At 44.3% G+C, this 18,263-nt stretch overlaps 1 protein-coding gene across 3 annotated transcripts in view; it reads right to left on the bottom strand.

Annotated features, from left to right (window-relative positions):
• The window catches only part of CSNK1G3 (casein kinase 1 gamma 3), a 1,399,476-nt gene that overhangs the window by 668,101 nt on the left and 713,112 nt on the right, over positions 1-18,263 (bottom strand). For all 3 annotated transcript variants that reach the window (XM_069625586.1, XM_069625585.1, XM_069625587.1), the window contains one exon: positions 2,168-2,253. In XM_069625586.1, the coding sequence (XP_069481687.1) occupies positions 2,168-2,253 (86 nt within the window). The remainder of the gene's footprint in view (positions 1-2,167; positions 2,254-18,263) is intronic.

Here is an 18,263-nt window from a genome sequence, read left to right as displayed (position 1 = left end):
TCGCGTTATTCTGCATCTGCAGCAGAACGCTCACCGAGTCTGTTCCAGCCTTTCTTCTTTCGATCCTGAACCTGCAAGAATCATACTTACCATTCCTGTATCCAGTCAACAGCAGCACCTGCAAAGACAGGAAACAGCAGGTTAGCAAGGCAGCCTTTACTTGCAGTGCTTACTCACCTGATCCATCGGCTGCGACCATTTCCTCACGCTGCACCTCCGCCTGTGAAGACAAAAGCATTGTTATTACTCACCAGCACTCCGCGAATTCCGGATTTCTTCACGCTGCATCGCCGCCTGTGAAGACAAAAGCATTGTTATCACTTACGGGCATTCCGCGGACTCCGGCGCTGCAACCCAGCTTCTGAAAGACAAAAGAATAGACATTAGACAGGTACTTACTTACGCCCATCGCGCTCGTCGCAATAGAACGCCTGCAAATACTCCGGCGTCTCTTCAGCACGAACTAAGCTGCAAGGGAAAAGACAGTTAGAGCGCTTGCATTTACTTACGCATTTCCAGGCGCTTCACTCCATCTTCCATCTCAAGAGTCCTGCAAGACAAAAGGGAAAGCATTATACGGAGTCCTGTTCAATATTAACGTGCCACACACATAAAGACTATAAAGACTAAAAAGGTGTCTGGAAACTCACCGCTTGTGCAGTTAACGACGGTAACGATCCTCTGAGTCCCAGAGGCCTATGTTTCACCAGTGAAGGAACTGGCAACGGCACCCTGCACCAGACGCAGATGGAGTCCAGCATTCACCTATCTAAGGTGAGCACATTGACCTGGGGGCTCTACGGAGAAGCTAGCGAGAGAGAGAGGGACATTAAACAACCCAGACCATTAATCCCCATATTCTTTCACCTGCAGAAACCTCACCCTACGAGTTCGACACACAGTGCGAAGAGGTTCGACCCCAGAAGCCAATCGAGTCCTGCACATCACTTTTCAAGTCACAGACACCTTCCGGCCAAGACCAGCGCCTCCGTGGGAATCAGGTGAGCGTTACACATGTCTGGAGTTCACTCACTGCATGGCGAGTTGGGGCATGTTGAAGCCATGCCCAAGTAAACACAGAACGCAAAGCCCTTCTACTTGCTTCCCTAAACCCCCAACAATATTTGAGAGGTATGTCAGAAATCCGAATTTGACAAGTTTGAAAAAATGCCAAAAAAGATAGCAAAAAAAAAAAACAAAACTCACTTTTTTGGCTGCCTTGTTTATGCCATGGTTACCAACACCCTAGGGTTGTGAGCAAAATGCTTAAGGATGCAAAGCCCAACTAGAGCTTAACCGCAGTCAGACGTTTGAGCCTTCCAGTGTCATGGTGAGCCAAGCAATGTAGAGACCATGCCCAAGAAAAAACAGCATCCCCTAAGCTAGAAACGGCCAGGTTCTATAGATGAGGAAGCTAGATGAATATATGGGCACATTTTACTGAATGTGGGATTTCGATCACTGCTTCCTTGGGGAAGAAGCCGCAGTTGGGCTATCATGGAGGTTCCAGAATCCTGCTAGGACCTATAAGGCAATAGTTATATTGGTTAGTGAGGCAGGAATCAACCGAGGCTGAGCACTTATGAGAGTTAATTTACATAATCCAGACTTTGACTTGCCTTCTCACTTGTGTCCTGCAAATGGAGGGCATCATGCGAATATTTGGTCAAAAAAGGGGTGTATGGTCTAGTTAACAGATTAGATTTCCAAGTCTACCCTTCTGGTTTTTCTCTTCATTTTTGCATGTTCATGGGGTTGCTACCTGCTGCCTCATGGCTTCTTCAAAGGTGAATGAAAATTTGAGATTTTAAGCAAAACATTATTATGAAACCGCAACATAATATAACATGACCTAACCAGCTAGTATTAAAAAAAAAACATCACATTCTCCCAGTCTTCTCCTGAAAAGAATGCACAAATACATACAGTAGCACTCTGGCAGAATCTAGTTAACATGCAATTTGCTTTGGGAAAAAACACATTCATCCCAGCAGAGGAAGACGTTACACAAAATGTTTTTACAGCGGAAAACATAACATGGCGTAGCATCACATAACGCAATGAATTACTAATCCGTTGGTGTAGACTGTTCCCCTAAAAGGTGAATTCAACATATGTATATGTAACAGAGAACATTAAGAAGAAAAATAATTTTTGAAAACTGTACCTTCAAACCTTGCCATGGAAGGCTCCCTCTGAGAAAATACATAAACATATGACCCAAAGCTTCTAGGTCGTCTCTTCTACTTTGCTCTAAAATGTAAAACAAACATTTAAACATAAAAATGGTTTATATCCGTTAAATTCAGACTAAAAACCACTTTAAATATACCAAACTATTATGTGATTAAAAATGCTACCTTAGCTTTAAGGGAGATTGGAAGGAGGTGAGGGACAGACTGCTCAGGAAGTGAGGGAAAGAAAAGGGGGCTGGAGATGGGAGTACAGTATGTAAAAGTGGAACCTACAAAGGGGAAAACATGGTGTGACAGTGTGAAAAGAGAATGGAAAGGCTGAATTCACCAATGAGGGCAAAATGAAATGCAGGAGCAGCCAGCGAATTTAATTGGAGCATGATAAACATTTTCCATGAATGTTTGAGTGGCTGCAGCAATGTAGGCCAGTATGCCCATGATGTTGGCTTTGGCCATAATTCCAGTAACATATATATTCAACTGTTCCAACTTTGAAAACATGCCCGAACATTTCTTTGAACCAACAGCGCCTCTCCTACGCCCACATAAGAGGGTATCCCTTCCCAGACGCTGGCACTTATGTACATTCATACAGCATTCATTCTCCCTTTTACATGCACACGCTACAATATTCACACTGCACTCATCTCCAACAGGGCAATTTAGGCCATGGGCATTGAGGGCCAAGAATGTAAAGGTCTGCACACCTTGGTTAAGAACTTCGGCAGTGAAGGTGTGTAGCTGGAACAGAATAAAGTTGGAGGATGGTGAATACCCTCCCAAGCCCGATATGGAAAAACAGAGGGCCTTAATGGGTTATTTGTGTCAAGAGCATTTACCCCATGCAACAGTTGTGAGCAAATACTAAAACGATAAAACATACCAGGTAAAACAATTTTAAAAAGCCTAATTCCATACCAATCCCTGAACAAAACCATAAAGGAAAACCCCATCAGCTAAGGTGTGGCATAGACTAGACATGCATCTATACCATACACTATACAAATTAAGGCTGCCAGTTTCGCGGTAAGCACACTTCAACTTCTGAGTTTACTTCTGGCACCTAGCTCTGAAGAGTTGCTGTGTACAAGTTAACAGTCATTCCTCGAAAAGTCACAGCAGCGCCTGCAGATATCCAGGACATATAGACTGGCAGACTTGCAGCCAATGTTGAACTTAGAATGAGGTGTTATGGGGCAGTCAGTAAAGGAGAAGGGGGTGCTGGGTGCCACCAGCCTCCTTCGCCCCTTGATCGGGGAGGAGGTTCTTTAGGTCTGTCAAATAATAAGGCAGTCTTAGTGACGTCTTGTCAAAAAAAGGGCCTTTACTAAAAAACCTATTGCCAATCCTTAACACTAAGTTACAAAAATAGTGTGGGATGTTCACCAGAAAGGAAAGAAGTGTTCACAATATGATAACTCAGGATGGTATGGCTGGGTCTCCCTTCCCCACGTTTTTAGCACGGGACAAGGTGGGATTTCTGAGCACAGAACACTCCTGGGCCCGTCCAGCACGAGGCTCACAATTTCATTTCAAGGATACCAGAACCTGCAGGGGTTAAGTCTCTACTCTGCAAAGTCTCTTGCCTTATAAGGCCTGGTCGATCAAAACTATAAACAAACGAAAGTTCCTTCAGTAATTTAGTATGTACTGCGGGCGATTGCTCTTCACCCCTTGCATCTCCTTCTGCCTGGGGTCGGATCCTTCTTGCAACTTGGGCCTTTCTCCGTCGGGTTCACTACGGCCTTTCAAATTCAGCTTGCAACTTCCCATAGCGAACAACCCTCGGCCGGGTTCACTCTTGTCTAAAATGTTCACGGGTGCATTACTCTTCACCGCAACTCGCAGGCATCCGTCAACCGGGTTCACGTTTGCCAAATGTACAGTTCACTTTACTTTCTCACGATACAGGATTCACTTCTCTTCGCTTTCTCTTGGCAATGGGTCAGAGACTTTCGAGTGTACAAGGGATTGGACATGACCCCTGCAGGACGACTCCAACACCCTTTCCGAGGGCCTTCTGGTACTTGCAGTTTCAACTCAAAAGGGGCCAACGAGAGTCCTTCGAACGAGCACCGATGCAGCACCTGACCACTTTGCAAATGGCCCTTCTCTGGGCTTCCCCCAAAAGTTCAAACACACACAAGTTCTTTGTTCTGAAGTTCTTGTGTTAATCTAATGTTGCCATCAACATGATTCGGTTCGCTATCAGCTTCCGCCGACTCATCGGGTCCGCTAGCTTGGCTTGCTTCTGGAGTCAAGGACTGTACCACGGTAGACAGCGTGCCTCCCCGCCTGTGTTGTTAATGTGGTAGGCCCCGTACACCGGTGACATTTGTTACTCCACAAGTCAACTGTACTACTTCCCGGTCTTGTAATTCCCTTTTCAGAGACTTTGCGGGTCTGAGGTGAAAAGGGCAAGGGCAGTTCCCCCTTCGTTGTCCCTCCAGGTCTCGCCTCCTTTCTCCCCCGTTTTAACTGCCGGTTCGGTGTAGCTGTTTCCATGTGCGTTCGGCCTTGCTCATCGTGTGCCCTTGCGCTTTGCCTTTTATCCCTGTGGGGAAGGTAAAGGGCTGTCAGGGGTGTGTGATTATTGTCAATTGCTGACTCTGCCTGACCCTTGTGTTGGTACATGTCAGGTAAATGGCTCTGGTGTTAGCCTATTGTCTGTTACAGTGTAAAAAAGTGTTTGTGTCGGAAAAAGGGTGTAAGGGGGGGTAGAGCTTCTAAATATGCTACAGGGTAGGATTGGGTAAAGGTGTTACAAGAAAGGGGGGTACCGTATCCCAACCTTCGGTGTCCCACTACCATTCCCTGAAGACCCCTCATCCAGGTGATTATCCCCCACTGGTCTACCCACCCAGGAACTGGATCCAATAGAGATGGCCGTGTCCTGGCCACCTGGACGACAGATCTCCAGGGACTAGTGGGTGAAACACCTTCAGGACCCCTTAGCCCCAGTTCTACTTTCTGGCACTCCAACGAAACTTTAAACTACAGCGCCTGCTTGAAGGCTGCGTTGTGCCCTTTCTGAGCTCGTCGCCCGCTAGGCTCAAATGAACTGCTCGACACCAGAACCCCAATCGAACCGCTGGAGAGTCACGACTCAGTCCTACTTCACCTCGAACTGCTGCTTTGACGAATTGCACACCGGAGCAACGTGATCACCATTTTGAATCATCGCTGTCCAGTGACTCGAACCGCTGGAGCATCACTCATCGACTTACCGATGGTCACAACCCAGCTCATCCTTTAACAGATCCTGGTTAAGCGCCTTGGCCTGCTTTGCCGAAAACCCACTTCGAACAGCAGAGCTACCAAATCCAAACCTGCTCAACGCCCGCTTTCCACTTGGTCGCACATGATCCAACATACCCGAACTAAGCTCAATCCACTGGCATCACTGCTAGAAGCTTGGTTTGATGCAGTCATCCCACCAAAGACCTGAAACAAGATACTATTGATCATTAACTGCCACCTTGGTCCATTATGGGCCCCAAAGACTGGTTAGGTCACTTTGGACCTTTTTTCATCCAGACATACTTTTTTAGGTTTAAAATGTGCCCATCATCCCTATATTCTCGCTCAGAGTTATATTCTTCTATCTGTTGCATCATCTTCTCGGTTCTTTCCACTGGGGTGGGTTTTGTAAAGTGTTTTCGAGTTGGTATTCTTACAGACTGTTTAAAGTAAATATATTTGTATAGAACCTTGATTGGACATTCACTTTATTTTGGACTGTATTACTGTGCTTTTTGGATCACAGCTAGATAAAATTCACCCCCCTCTTCAGAGCATAGCATTGGCTCTGCACACATTACCACAAAAGGTGATTGACGTGCACCTCTTAAAGGTGCCCGTTTTACCTTTATGACTTCAATGGTTCTTGATTTGTAGTAGTGTGAGGGCTGAGTGGGCAGTTTAGCCTCCAACTCATCTTTGTAATCTTGCAAGGCAGAATCCACTTCATCACAAAACCTCCTATACAATTCTTAAGTTTTGAAGTGTCATTATCTGAAACTGAACACATAACAGAAGCACCTAGAAGTGAATTTTCTTCAGATGACTGACTTTTTTTGTAGTTCTAATACTGCATAATACAAGGTTGACATAGGCCTGGTGAGCAGGCATGCTAAGCAACATCTTTACCTACAAAAAGATTACAGCCCTGATAAAGGGAGCAGCCATGGACATGGCATTTGCGCCCAGACTAACCAACTTGTGCAGGGCTATGCTTGAGGTCAGCACGCAACATACCCACCCCCATTGGCAATCCTTTCCATATACACCTTTGAGAATGGAAGAGGTATATTGAGGATGCATTAGTCATATTGAAAGGAGACATGTAGGACATAATAAACAGTCTATGAATGGCTCAATAGCAGCCACTCATTTACATTTCACAATAACAAGTACGTAAAGACATGTGATTCTGGATCTATACATATAAAGCAAATAGATGGTCAAATATAACCTACAGATTGTAGAAATCCTTTCTGAGGCCAGTTTTACACCTCAGAAAGATTTGCACATGTAAATAGGACTACATTAGAGAAGCAGAAAGCCTCACAGATAGACTGATTAAACGAGGATAGCCCAGAAAGTATTTAACGTCAATAAAAATAACCTGGTACAATGGCAAGAAAGCACTGCTCACAACCAAGACCAATGCTAATAAAATGTGCCACAACATTTGCTTCACCAAACAAAGCAATTAAAATAATTTGGAGATAGTGGAATCTAGTTTAATATGAGACTACCTTTAAAAATATATATTTCCATTTAAAAAGTGAAAAATCATGATTGTGATAGGGTATTGCATACAGGAACCAAAAAAGCTGTAAAGACTAGAACATAGCTCCCTAATAATTGTGGGTAATTTTCTCTCTTGTGACTGTACATCATGCCAGTTCACAAGGAAAACAACGCTTTAGACGCAAAGTTCAGAGGAATTTGGGTCAGTTCACCAAATGCCACTCCTAGTATCTAGTCTATTGCATCATGGGCCCCTCCAACAAAACAGACTTGGGAAAATCTACAAGCTCAAGAATAAGTACATCAAAGGATTTCTACCCCAATGGTGTCACATTATGAAGCGGCAGGTCTCTCAAATCAATATATAATGGCTAGTGATGGACACCATCAAACCTAACATATGCCAAACATACAGAGGCCATTTGACGAGGGGGTTTACTTTGGGGTTGCCCAACTGCGACAGATGAGTGGAGAACCCACCCAAGCAGATAAGCAAGATACCTGTATCGTGACAGGATGAGAAAGTGGTTGCAATATCAGATCTGGACCAGGAGCAATGCAATCCCCTGCCAGCAAGCGGGCAACAGAAGATGCAGTTTAACAGTATGGCCGATACCCCATTTAGGGGAAGCGTCTCTACTGGGGGGGGTTATCAGATTAACAGATCCTGTACTCCCTGGATAATCAAGGAAGGTGTGGAAACAGGTTCCTGGTGGGGTGTGGCTTTTCATCAAACATGTGCACACTTTGGCTTGATGAGAGAATGCAGCAGCAGAAATAGGAAGGGTAAACTGCATGACCAGTAGCTCCCAGATCAGCTACCCCTACTAGAGAAAAGTAAAAGAGAATATACATGGATTTGTCTTCCAGTGGACAGGCAGTGGAGTGGCACAGCAAGAAAAAACATGCATCATGACCAAAAATGCACAGCCACAGAATCTCAGCCATTTAATGACAGTTTCATTTAGAAGTCAACCAGCTAGCACTCAATTGTACAGGAAGTGAACCCACCATCTCAGGAAACTAAGGAGGCTTCCCTGGGGGAAACAAACTGCGGACATCCTTTCAGCAATCTGTGAACAAAGCAAGTAATTTTAATCGAAGATACAATTGGTCAATGTGGGAGTCCCTCTTCTCAGGCAAAATCTGCATAAGCGATCTTTCAGAGTCGGAGAACCAAACATTACCGACACTGAAAATGCCACCAAAGAAGGAATGTGTTACTTACCTGTAACGTCTGTTCTCCAGCATTGGTGTCTTTCATAGATTCCATGATGTTTGTATATTCTTTGTCATCCGTAACTTTAAAGCAGTTTGATATGAAGAGCCGATCGATTTTCTAGAACTCCACAGGACAATTGAATCCCCCTAAGCACCTAAAAAAGGCACACGGATGAGAGTACTAGACGGAAAAAAAAACCTACAAGGGCGCTGCTGTTTGGAGCTAGGAGAAGGCAAATAGTGCTTGTGCTTTGGTCTGTGTCGCTGTGAGGATTTGGCTCCGCCCCCCCTGCACACGAGAACTTTAAATTCAACACCAGCAGCCCTCGTGGCAAAAAGCCCGCTGCGAGGATAAGGGCACTGCTGTTTGGAGCCGTTTGGCTGTTTCGGCTGAACGGCAAGACGCACTAAAGATTCGAAACCACCAGACGCATCAACTTGTAATCAACGTGAGTACCCCAAAAGGAACTTGGTGGGTTAGTCTCGGTAAGCCTGTTTTAGCTGCTGTAGGTAATTCTAAACTAAGAAACATCTCACGACCACCCATACAACCTAATAACCTGACGAAGATCCACTCGCCATTTCTGGCCCTGTAAACTGGGTTGGGGAAACTGTCGGGGCTTGACCCCTTTGATCCAGTCTATCGCTGCTACTGCCATAAACATACAAAAGCAGTAAAAACTATACAAGGGGCAAACCGGTCACAATTGTTAACCAACTGGAGTGCGCCCCGAAAAACGACTTCTAAACACAGCAACTGAAACTAGAAAGTAACACAATAAACAAAGTACAAACAACTTGAAAATGATAACCTCACTTGAAGATCTCACACCGACGTGTAGTCACAACGAACATATGAACCCACACCAGGCAAATGCAGACCCAACGCTGGCCGCTACACAAGGGGTTCAACTACTAACAAAAGAGTACATTGAAGATATTATATTACCCAATTACAACGAGGCTGCTAAAGTCGCCCAAACCACAAACCCGAGTTCTGGAATTAAAGACCCCAGTCAGGGGGGAGCACCCCCGCCGTTCACGATAGAGGTAAAGATTGGCAAGCAAACTGGGTTGAGCCTGCCACAGGAGGATCCATACCAAAACCCTGTGAACGAAGGAAGAAATCTAGGCAGGGATAACTGCACAATTCAGCCGACAGATAACACGATTGAGATCGTCCAACTACCTCAGTCTCAGGAAAGCATTGCGGATTCAAGAGAAAAGAAGGGAGCTTCCTCACCCAAGTCAAACGAAGTACCTGATATAAACAAACAAGAATCAGATCCAATAAGGAAGGTTGACTATCCAAAAGAAGGTGCGTTAGGTAATCCAGCACTTGCATCAGAAGACAGACTAAGCGAACCAACAGAAAACGCACTCAAGGAAAATGATTTAAAACAACTACCTGAGGGAAACCCAATATAGAACCCCACACCTTGGGCAAAGAGCCTGATAAAGTAGCGAAAGGAATCCATAGCGCAACAAATGGCAGAACAACAACTCCCAAATCAATTAGAATGGATTTCATCAGATACACAGACTTAGGAAAAAAAAATATGGAAACCCTGAACATTATCCTGAGGAGACGCACAAGACAGAAACAATAATTTCTTTGGGAAACAATCTCTATTAAATTGGGGTAGGGGTACTGCCAGTTACACACCTAAAAAAAAGCCCCTTAAAAACACTATGCTAAACGAAATCTCTGATGGGTTAATGTTGGAAAACACAGCTTTAATGGACAAAGATCGTCAGACCGTAGATATGGCATCACAAACTACGGAAAGGGCAACGAAAAACCAGTCAAATCAAACAGACAACGAGCAGGAGCCAGAATCAACAGTGTTACCACCAATAACAGAACCCCCTCAAACACAGGGAGAGAAGGACCTCCAGTCCGAGACAACGGGATAAAAACAAGAAAAGGATTATTTCCTGATGATAACAACAGCGGCAGCAACATTGGCCCCTTATATGAAATTACATGAGGCGGCCACGGACACCCTAAAAGACCACACTACTTTGTTAGCAATGGTACACGCGAAGTCAATCTTTATTGAAGGATTTATAACGGCTATACAAAAGAACATGCAAAACGTTGAGCAAAGAATCTCCGACATGTTGCACACTATATTGGAACCTATTATGAGAGCGAGGGAAAATCGGTGGAAAAACCCAAGAAGAGATTCACTAGGAGGTCCTGAATTCTCCGCACTGCAATTGAAGGAACTAGCAAAAGTACAAATACAAACAGGAAAAATCTCAATGAAGAGGAATCGGAAGAGCGTACTCAAAATGCCAACAAAGAGGTAAATCCAGAAGATCCAAAAAATTTGATCTAACGCCCTATTATACCTTCAGTGGAGGGACGGATTAACGAAGCCCTGCCGCCGATGGCAAATGGGGGCGAACAAAAAAATGAAAATAACGACTCAACGTCAAGCACCTCTAAAATCTTCTCATCTAAAGAAGATCAGAAAAGGGAGAGACCAAATAATGACCCTCAAGAAAAAGCAAAACAAAACACAAAGACAGGACAACAAAAACAACAAATAACCTTGGATACTACACAACCAGAAAGGGAAACTGAAGTACCTAAAATCGACAATCAGAACCTGAAACTGTGTGAAATCTTCAAAAAAAAGAACGCTAACCAAAAGGTGGTGAATACGGTCGAAGGTGAAAACCACCATTATCGAACAGAAAGCAAGACCTACGCAAACAGTACAGTTAGCTAATAAAGACAAAAAAAAATCAGCCCCTCCAGAGGTCACGGAAATCAAACAAAAGACAAACATTTTTGAAAAGTTTGACTGTGTCAAAGGAAACAGCGACAATTGTAGTCAATCAAAATACCTGTAATTGGAAAAAGGCTAACAGGCACGTAAAAACGAGTGGAGGACGAAGAGGCAGCATCAACCGATGACTCTGAGCTGGAGCTAATGGACTTGTCCACGTATTCCATCTCAGATGAAAATGATTCGACTTCTAGCGACTCAGAAGAGGAGGAACCCGAACAAGCAAATGAGAACCAAGCAGAGACAGAACAACCAGAACAACCTAAATCCAAAACAGTGCAGGACAGAAATGGGATAAACGAGCAGAACTTTAAAAAATCTGAAGTAGCAAAAAAGGAAAGCAGCACAACAGAGTCCGAACTCGTAAAGAAGTTAGGCGGTAACAATATAGAGGGTGGACTAAAGAAAAAAATAAAAACAATGGCAATAGGAGGCTCAAACACTCCAGTCAAAATTCCAACATTGAAGCCGGAAAGCCAAAACAAAAATAGTACCCTGCCTTCATTGAAGATCAAGGATTATACCACAGAAGAAAATGATTGCAACATGGGAAATGAAAAATTCTTGATTAGCCCCTTGAGATTACCAAAACGAAGGCTAAACCCTGAAAAGAAGGGTAGAGGACTCCTCTTGGAAAGACTAGTACATACAAAAGATGGTCTCATCCTAAACCGGGCCAATGAACTAAGTTTGTTCCACCATATACCAACAATGAGACTCATTAGCTCCAGCGACATATCCCTGATTTTATTTCCTGACAAAATGTATATGGACAGAATACGGGTCTCAACTTGCTCACAAGTCATCCACCAGCTATTACTATCTGAAGAGAGGACCATATGGAACATGGAATTTAAGATAGTTGAAAAAAGTAACAAAGAAGTGGAACCGGATGTACTCGAACAAGAAATTATCTCAAAGAAAGCCCAATTTCAAGAGGCGTATGATACGCATAAAAAAGCTATGAAACAATCCCAAGTAACTCAACATCAGGATGGAGAACAGGAGAGATGGGTATGGCTTGCTAATTTAGCAGCTGGAAAAATGAAGACTCTATAGAGCCGAAAAGAAACCCAAAAGGTAACTTGTACCCTTATCACATGGAATACAAGGGGATTCAACCACCTTCTAACAAAAAATGAATTGGAAAAAAAACATACCAGACATATTATGCCTGCAAGAAACTTGGTTGAGAGAAATTCCCCTGATCAAAGGCTACTCGGTAAACATAAATCCAGCAAAGACAGGGGAAAAAGGAAGACCAATGGCAGGTTTGCTGATAGCAATAAAAAAGGAACTAAATTGGAACGTGATCCATTCATTGATCCTGTCACCATACAATCAAGTCCTAGTTGTAGAAATACCCGCGAGCCCAGGTGATTACCATTCTCAGCACGTATTGCTGATGAACATATACTGGTTGCCTGGACCCAAAGCAAATGAATCATTCCCGAGGTATGTGGCAACCGCAATCGACAAGCTAAAATCCAAATGGCATGACCCTTGGATAATACTAGTGGGTGATCTCAACTGCACTTGTCTTGATGAAAACAACAAAGCACTTGAAGACGTACCAAAAATGGCCACAACGAAACAAAAAAGAGGAATCAACTGGAGGTCTACCCTTCAATCTAGGGACTGTATAATTCTAAATGGAATCACGCCAGGTGATATCCCGGGGAAACAGACATGGCAAGGCCAGAAATCGAAAGCCATTCTAGACTACATCACAATTTCATCTAACTTATCAACATTTATCCAAAAACTTGAGGTAAAAAACACAGTCTAGTGACCACAATCCGGTCAAACTTATATGTTCAAGTCTTTGCATGAAAAAGGAAATGGAAATTTATCCATTGAAATTGGATATCAATTCAGGGAGAAATAGACTGAAAATGAATCCAGCGAAACTGCCTACGCTGAACGGAAATCTCTCAATAATGATAAACGATTTACAGTCACAGGCAGCCCTGCAGGTCATCAATTATGTTCCATTGCTAAAAATCTTCCACATCACAACCAAGCCCGCAAGTGCAAAACCAATAATCTCACACCGGCATGTATATGACCGAGCCAGGGTTGTAAAGAAAAGAACTTTGAGGAAACACCTAAAACAGCTAAAACATTCAAATGAGGCGAACAAAACTGAGAAAATACAGAAAATAAAACAAACGTTCCACAACTGGATAAAGATGCACAAGAAATCAATGCTAAACCACGACTCACAGGCTATGATAAACACGATATGCAAGAGAAACACCGCAGAGACGTGGGCTTTGATCAACAGTAAGGAGACGCTCCAAGACGCTCTAACATCCAATCCAGTTTCAGGGTATCAATGGCAAGCACATTTTAAACAAAGACAACCGATATTAGGACGTACAACAAACAAACTGACTCCAGTGAGAATGGATGAAAGCTTGCTGGACATAGACAGTGCGACCTTAGAAGAACTTATCAAAAGATTAAAGAATTCAAGAGCACCGGGACCCGACGGTTGGACGAATGAAGGATTGAAAAAGGATCCAGTGGAATGGCCTTAAATCTTATACAAATTGTTCAAATACATCTTGCTATCAGGAAAAATACCAAACTTATGGAAAACGAGCATCGTGTTGCCAATTTTCAAAAAGGGCCTAAGAACTGATCCTGGAAACTACAGGCCCATCGCCCTACTAGATGTGGCAGGAAAAATCTTTGCCACCACATTACTAAAATCTCTGACTAAATGGGCAATGCAAGCAGGCCACAAAGACGAATGGCAATCAGGTTTCGTAAAGGGACAAGGCACCCCATTAAACATCTTTATCTTAAACCTACTAAAAGCGAGAACCCTTATAAACAAAAAGGCGAAATTCTACATGGCCTTCATAGACCTATCCAAGGCTTTCGACACAGTAGATAGAGAGGGGATGTGGAGAAAATTTAAAAAAATGGAACTGCCCGGAAGTTCTGCTCTAGAACATAAAGGAGCTACATACAAATACTTCGATTAAAGTGAAGCTAAACAAAGCTGGCCTCCTTTCAGACAATTCCCACGACAATCGGGCTCAAACAAGGTTTCTGTCAGGGATGGCACTCTATTAAGAGTGGCACAGGACACCCAGAAAGGGTTTGGGTGGTTGTGCCAAGTAAAGTGGACAGATAAGAACACACACAGTGGAAAGGGAAGAGAACGAAGAGTAAGCAAGAGTAGCAAGGGAAAAGATACAGAATGAATACCCTCTTGGGGTGTATGCAGATATAGGAAAAGAGTATTCCACGAACCTTGGAAATACTCTAGCCTTCTGCACAGTTTGCTATAACAGAGGCCCACGCTGATTGCTCATGACTTGGAACAGCAGCTCTGGGTGTCTGTAATGTAGAAACAGGACAAGGGAAGGGGCAGAGGTTGACTGATGGGAACCAACAGACAAGCTCTGTACAAAAGGGTCGACAAACAGTACAAGAGAAGATACTACAGACAAATCCAGTAAATGAGGTGATAGCAAACTAGCAGAAGGAAATGAAAGGAAAGTCGTGTAACAGGATAGGATAGCAGAGGACAGTAAGGAACAAGGTTGAGAGCTCAGAGGAGCAGGAAAGCAATGAGTAAGCCCACAGGGGTAGGACTGTAAGGTAGAACGCCCAGAGGAAAAGGGCTTAGGGCAGCAGAGTAAAGCAGACTGCACGGCAAGGATCCCGCAAGGGCCGGGCAGTAAGGAGTGAACCCTGAGGGACAGGGCCGCTGAACGTAGAAGATAGCAGAGGACTGTAGAGAGCTGCTAGGCCGAGAACCCAGCGGAAAAGGTAGGTAGTAGGCAGCAAAGCGGGATAAGCTGCAAGGTAGGAAGGCCCAGAGGACAAGGGCTGTAGGTAGCCAGAGAGAGGTAGGCTGCAGAGCAGGGAGACCCAGAGGACAAGGGCTGAAGGCAGCCGGAGTGAGGCAGGCTGCAGGGCAGGGAGCCCAGAGGACAAGGGCTGAGGCAGGAAAGCAGCAGAGCGTGATCAGCTGCAATGTGGAGAGCCCGGCAGGGCAAGGGCAAAGGCTGGAAGGCAGCAGAGCGTGATCCGCTGCAATGTGGAGAGCCCGGCAGGGCAAGGGCGAAGGCTGGAAGGCAGCAGAGCGTGATCCGCTGTAATGTGGAGAGCCCGGCAGGGCAAGGGCGGAGACTGGGAGACAGCAGAGCGTGATCCGCTGTAATGTGGAGAGCCCGGTAGGGCAAGGGCGAAGGCTGGAAGGCAGCAGAGCGTGATCCGCTGCAGTGTGGAGAGCCCGGCAGGGCAAGGGCGAAGACTGGAAGGCAGCAGAGCGTGATCGGCTGCAATGTGGAGAGCCCGGCAGGGCAAGGGCGAAGACTGGAAGGCAGCAGAGCGTGATCGGCTGCAATGTGGAGAGCCCGGCAGGGCAAGGGCGAAGGCTGGAAGGCAGCAGAGCGTGATCCGCTGTAATGTGGAGAGCCCAGCAGGGCAAGGGCGAAGGCTGGAAGGCAGCAGAGCGTGATCCGCTGCAGTGTGGAGAGCCCGGCAGGGCAAGGGCGAAGACTGGAAGGCAGCAGAGCGTGATCAGCTGCAGTGTGGAGAGCCCAGAGGAGCAGGAAGGCTATGGCTGGAGGCAGCAGGGTGGAGCAAGCAACAAGGCAGGGTGAAGGTAAGCAGCATACAAGATCCGTAGAAAGAAGCAAAAGGTGGAGGAAGAACTCTCAGATGCAAGAGGCTGAGCCACTGCAGGCAGCAGCCTTTGTACTGCCTAGCCCAGCACAGAGGCAGGCTAATTGGTTGCACCTGGCTAAACACACCTGCAGGCAATCGGCCACCTCCCTTTCTGTTCCTGGGCTGGTGGAAGCAGGGCAAGTCTCTAGGGCTTCTGGGGGGTGTAGTTCCATTGATAACCAATAGGAACAGCCAGGAATCAATGCTTGTAGCCAGGTGCATTATGGTATGCGTAGTTTGTTGGAAATAATAATTAAGCAGCAAAGTCTCGCAAATGGGAAATAAAGTTTCCAAAGTAAATATAGATAGATCCAAGAGTCTGTTGTAAATAAATGATAAACATATAGTCCAAATTGAGCGTAAATGGATGTGCCCATGGCGCAGGCATGACAGTTTCCCCTTGGCTCCATAATTATACAACCTGTATTCCTCAGACATGGAAGATGCCTTTGCGGATGTAAGAATCTTTCGTGCAAAACTGGCTAATATATCAATTGGAAGACTAATTTACGTGGACGATATAGTCCTAATTGATCAGACTACAATTGGCCTCCAACATCAACTAAGAGCTCTAGAGGCATATGTAGACAAAAATAAAATGACCATCAACCCGGAAAAATCCAACAATAAAAAGGGGAATAATACAAAACACGCTCAATGGTACTTAAACAACAAAACAATAACGGAAGTGTCTACCATTACGTACCTGGGGGTCTGCGTTAACACCGACAGAAACAAAGCCCCTAGATGTCAAGATATAAGAAACAAACTCAGAAAACCAACGGGATAAGCAAAGATAATATTGGCGCGATTCTGTTGATTTTCCATGAAACCCCTGATAGACTTTTACCGAGCAAAAGTGGTGGCAATCCTCACCTATGGATCACAAACCTCGCTTCTTCTGGATGCCAAAATATGGTCCCGGCTAGAAGGCAAATTCTGGAGAACAATCCTGGGACTACCAAAAATCCTTCCCAATGCAAATAATTCGAAGAGAACTGGCATTATCATCTTTGAAAGTCATCGTAGAGTGGAAGATAATGTCTTTCTTCAGAAAATGCCTGGAACTATCAAGGAAGGGGGGGGGTGGTTTGCAGCTATAAAATAAAGCAATGGCTGAGAGGTCGGAACCGATACTAGCTGAATGGTCCAAGACATGCCAGATAATTCTTCTTAATCTGAACGAAACGGAAGAGTCTCTACTAAGCAACTCGGACCAAGTGAAAAAAAAATGTATACCAGAGACTGGATCGAAACATTGGAAGAGCTTTATAAATATCAAGGTTATGAAGAATTCTGGGCAGTCCCGCGAAAATTGAATAGGTTACCGAAATATCTAACACTATTTCCTAACTGGTTTTTGAGACAGGGCTTCTTAAAACTACGCCTTAACCTCTGGCCAAGTAGAACAAATCACTACAGAAAGAGAGGAAAAGAAGAACCAAAAGAATTTAGATTGTGTAAAAATGCAATGATGGTAGAATCCCTGAAACACCTGTTGCTGGAATGCCTAACTATGAGAGGGGAACGACAGACCTATCTAGGTAATATTTGGCAGGATTACAGATTTAAGGAAATTGATCTCTGGTGGTCATACTTGCTGGAAGGAGACAAGATTTGGTCATCTTTGAGAAAATTGAGGGAGATGATCTAAACTCAAATTAACAACAAGGTTGTGAAGTATATCAGACTCACTCAGTTTTAAGCATCATGCAAGAACAGAAAGAAAAAAGACCATGTTGGCCTTTGCATAAATTCCTATCAACAGTTTAGCGTATTTCTAGAATTACAGCGTCTAAAGTGCAAACTTTGCTGGTCTTTTTATGCAAATTTTTGTTTTATATTCTTTTTTGTTTTTTTCTCTTAATTGTTAGTTTGTTTTTTTAAAATACTATTTAAGCTTCTAACTGTTCGATTAAGTGTCTGATCGATTTGTGCAGTTTTTTTTCTTGCAAAAAAAATATAGCCAAAGGTTTTCCTTTTTGTGTAAACCAAAGAGCTAATAAATAAAAAAAATAAAAAAATTAAAGCAGTTTACCTTTACATTTTTAAACAGCTTGTCCTTTAAGTGCTCTATTTGAGTCATTCTGATTCATATTTCCCACAGCCAATTGGACAGGTCTCCCTTAGATCAATCCCTTGCGGCAATCTTCAGATTTGGCAAGTGCACATGATGTGGCAGTATGAATCAAGAAGAGCCATAAGAGGGGTTGGGGGGAGGGTCGCAGTAGTTACAGGCAAGTAACGTATTCCTTCTCCAGCATTGGATCCTTCATAGACTCACAAGCCATTTGATTAAGATCATACAGCAGTACCTACTTTGATGAATCAAGAGGATTTGTCCCTTCTCCCCAAGGACGAGCCTCCCCTGGAGGCTAGGGAGGTGAGCCCACTCTGCAAGATCCTCCCTAGGGGTCTGGGCAAGTAGGCCCTCACTGGGAGAGACTCCCCTTTAGGGGACATTGTCTACTGCTCCATTGAGGAACTGCCCAAGTCATTCCTCTTGATGACATACATATGACAATCTGATATGCCAAGCACATTTAGAACATTGGCCAAATACAAGAATAAAGTATGCCCGTTTAATCAAAAGAAAGGC

The sequence above is a fragment of the Ambystoma mexicanum genome, chromosome 6p (assembly GCF_040938575.1).
Source record: "Ambystoma mexicanum isolate Mex_15411 chromosome 6p, UKY_AmexF1_1, whole genome shotgun sequence".
In the NCBI taxonomy this organism is placed as follows: Eukaryota; Metazoa; Chordata; class Amphibia; order Caudata; family Ambystomatidae; genus Ambystoma; species Ambystoma mexicanum.
The sequence above is the reverse complement of the archived record's forward strand: the minus strand, read 5'-3'. Positions and strand labels throughout refer to the sequence as shown.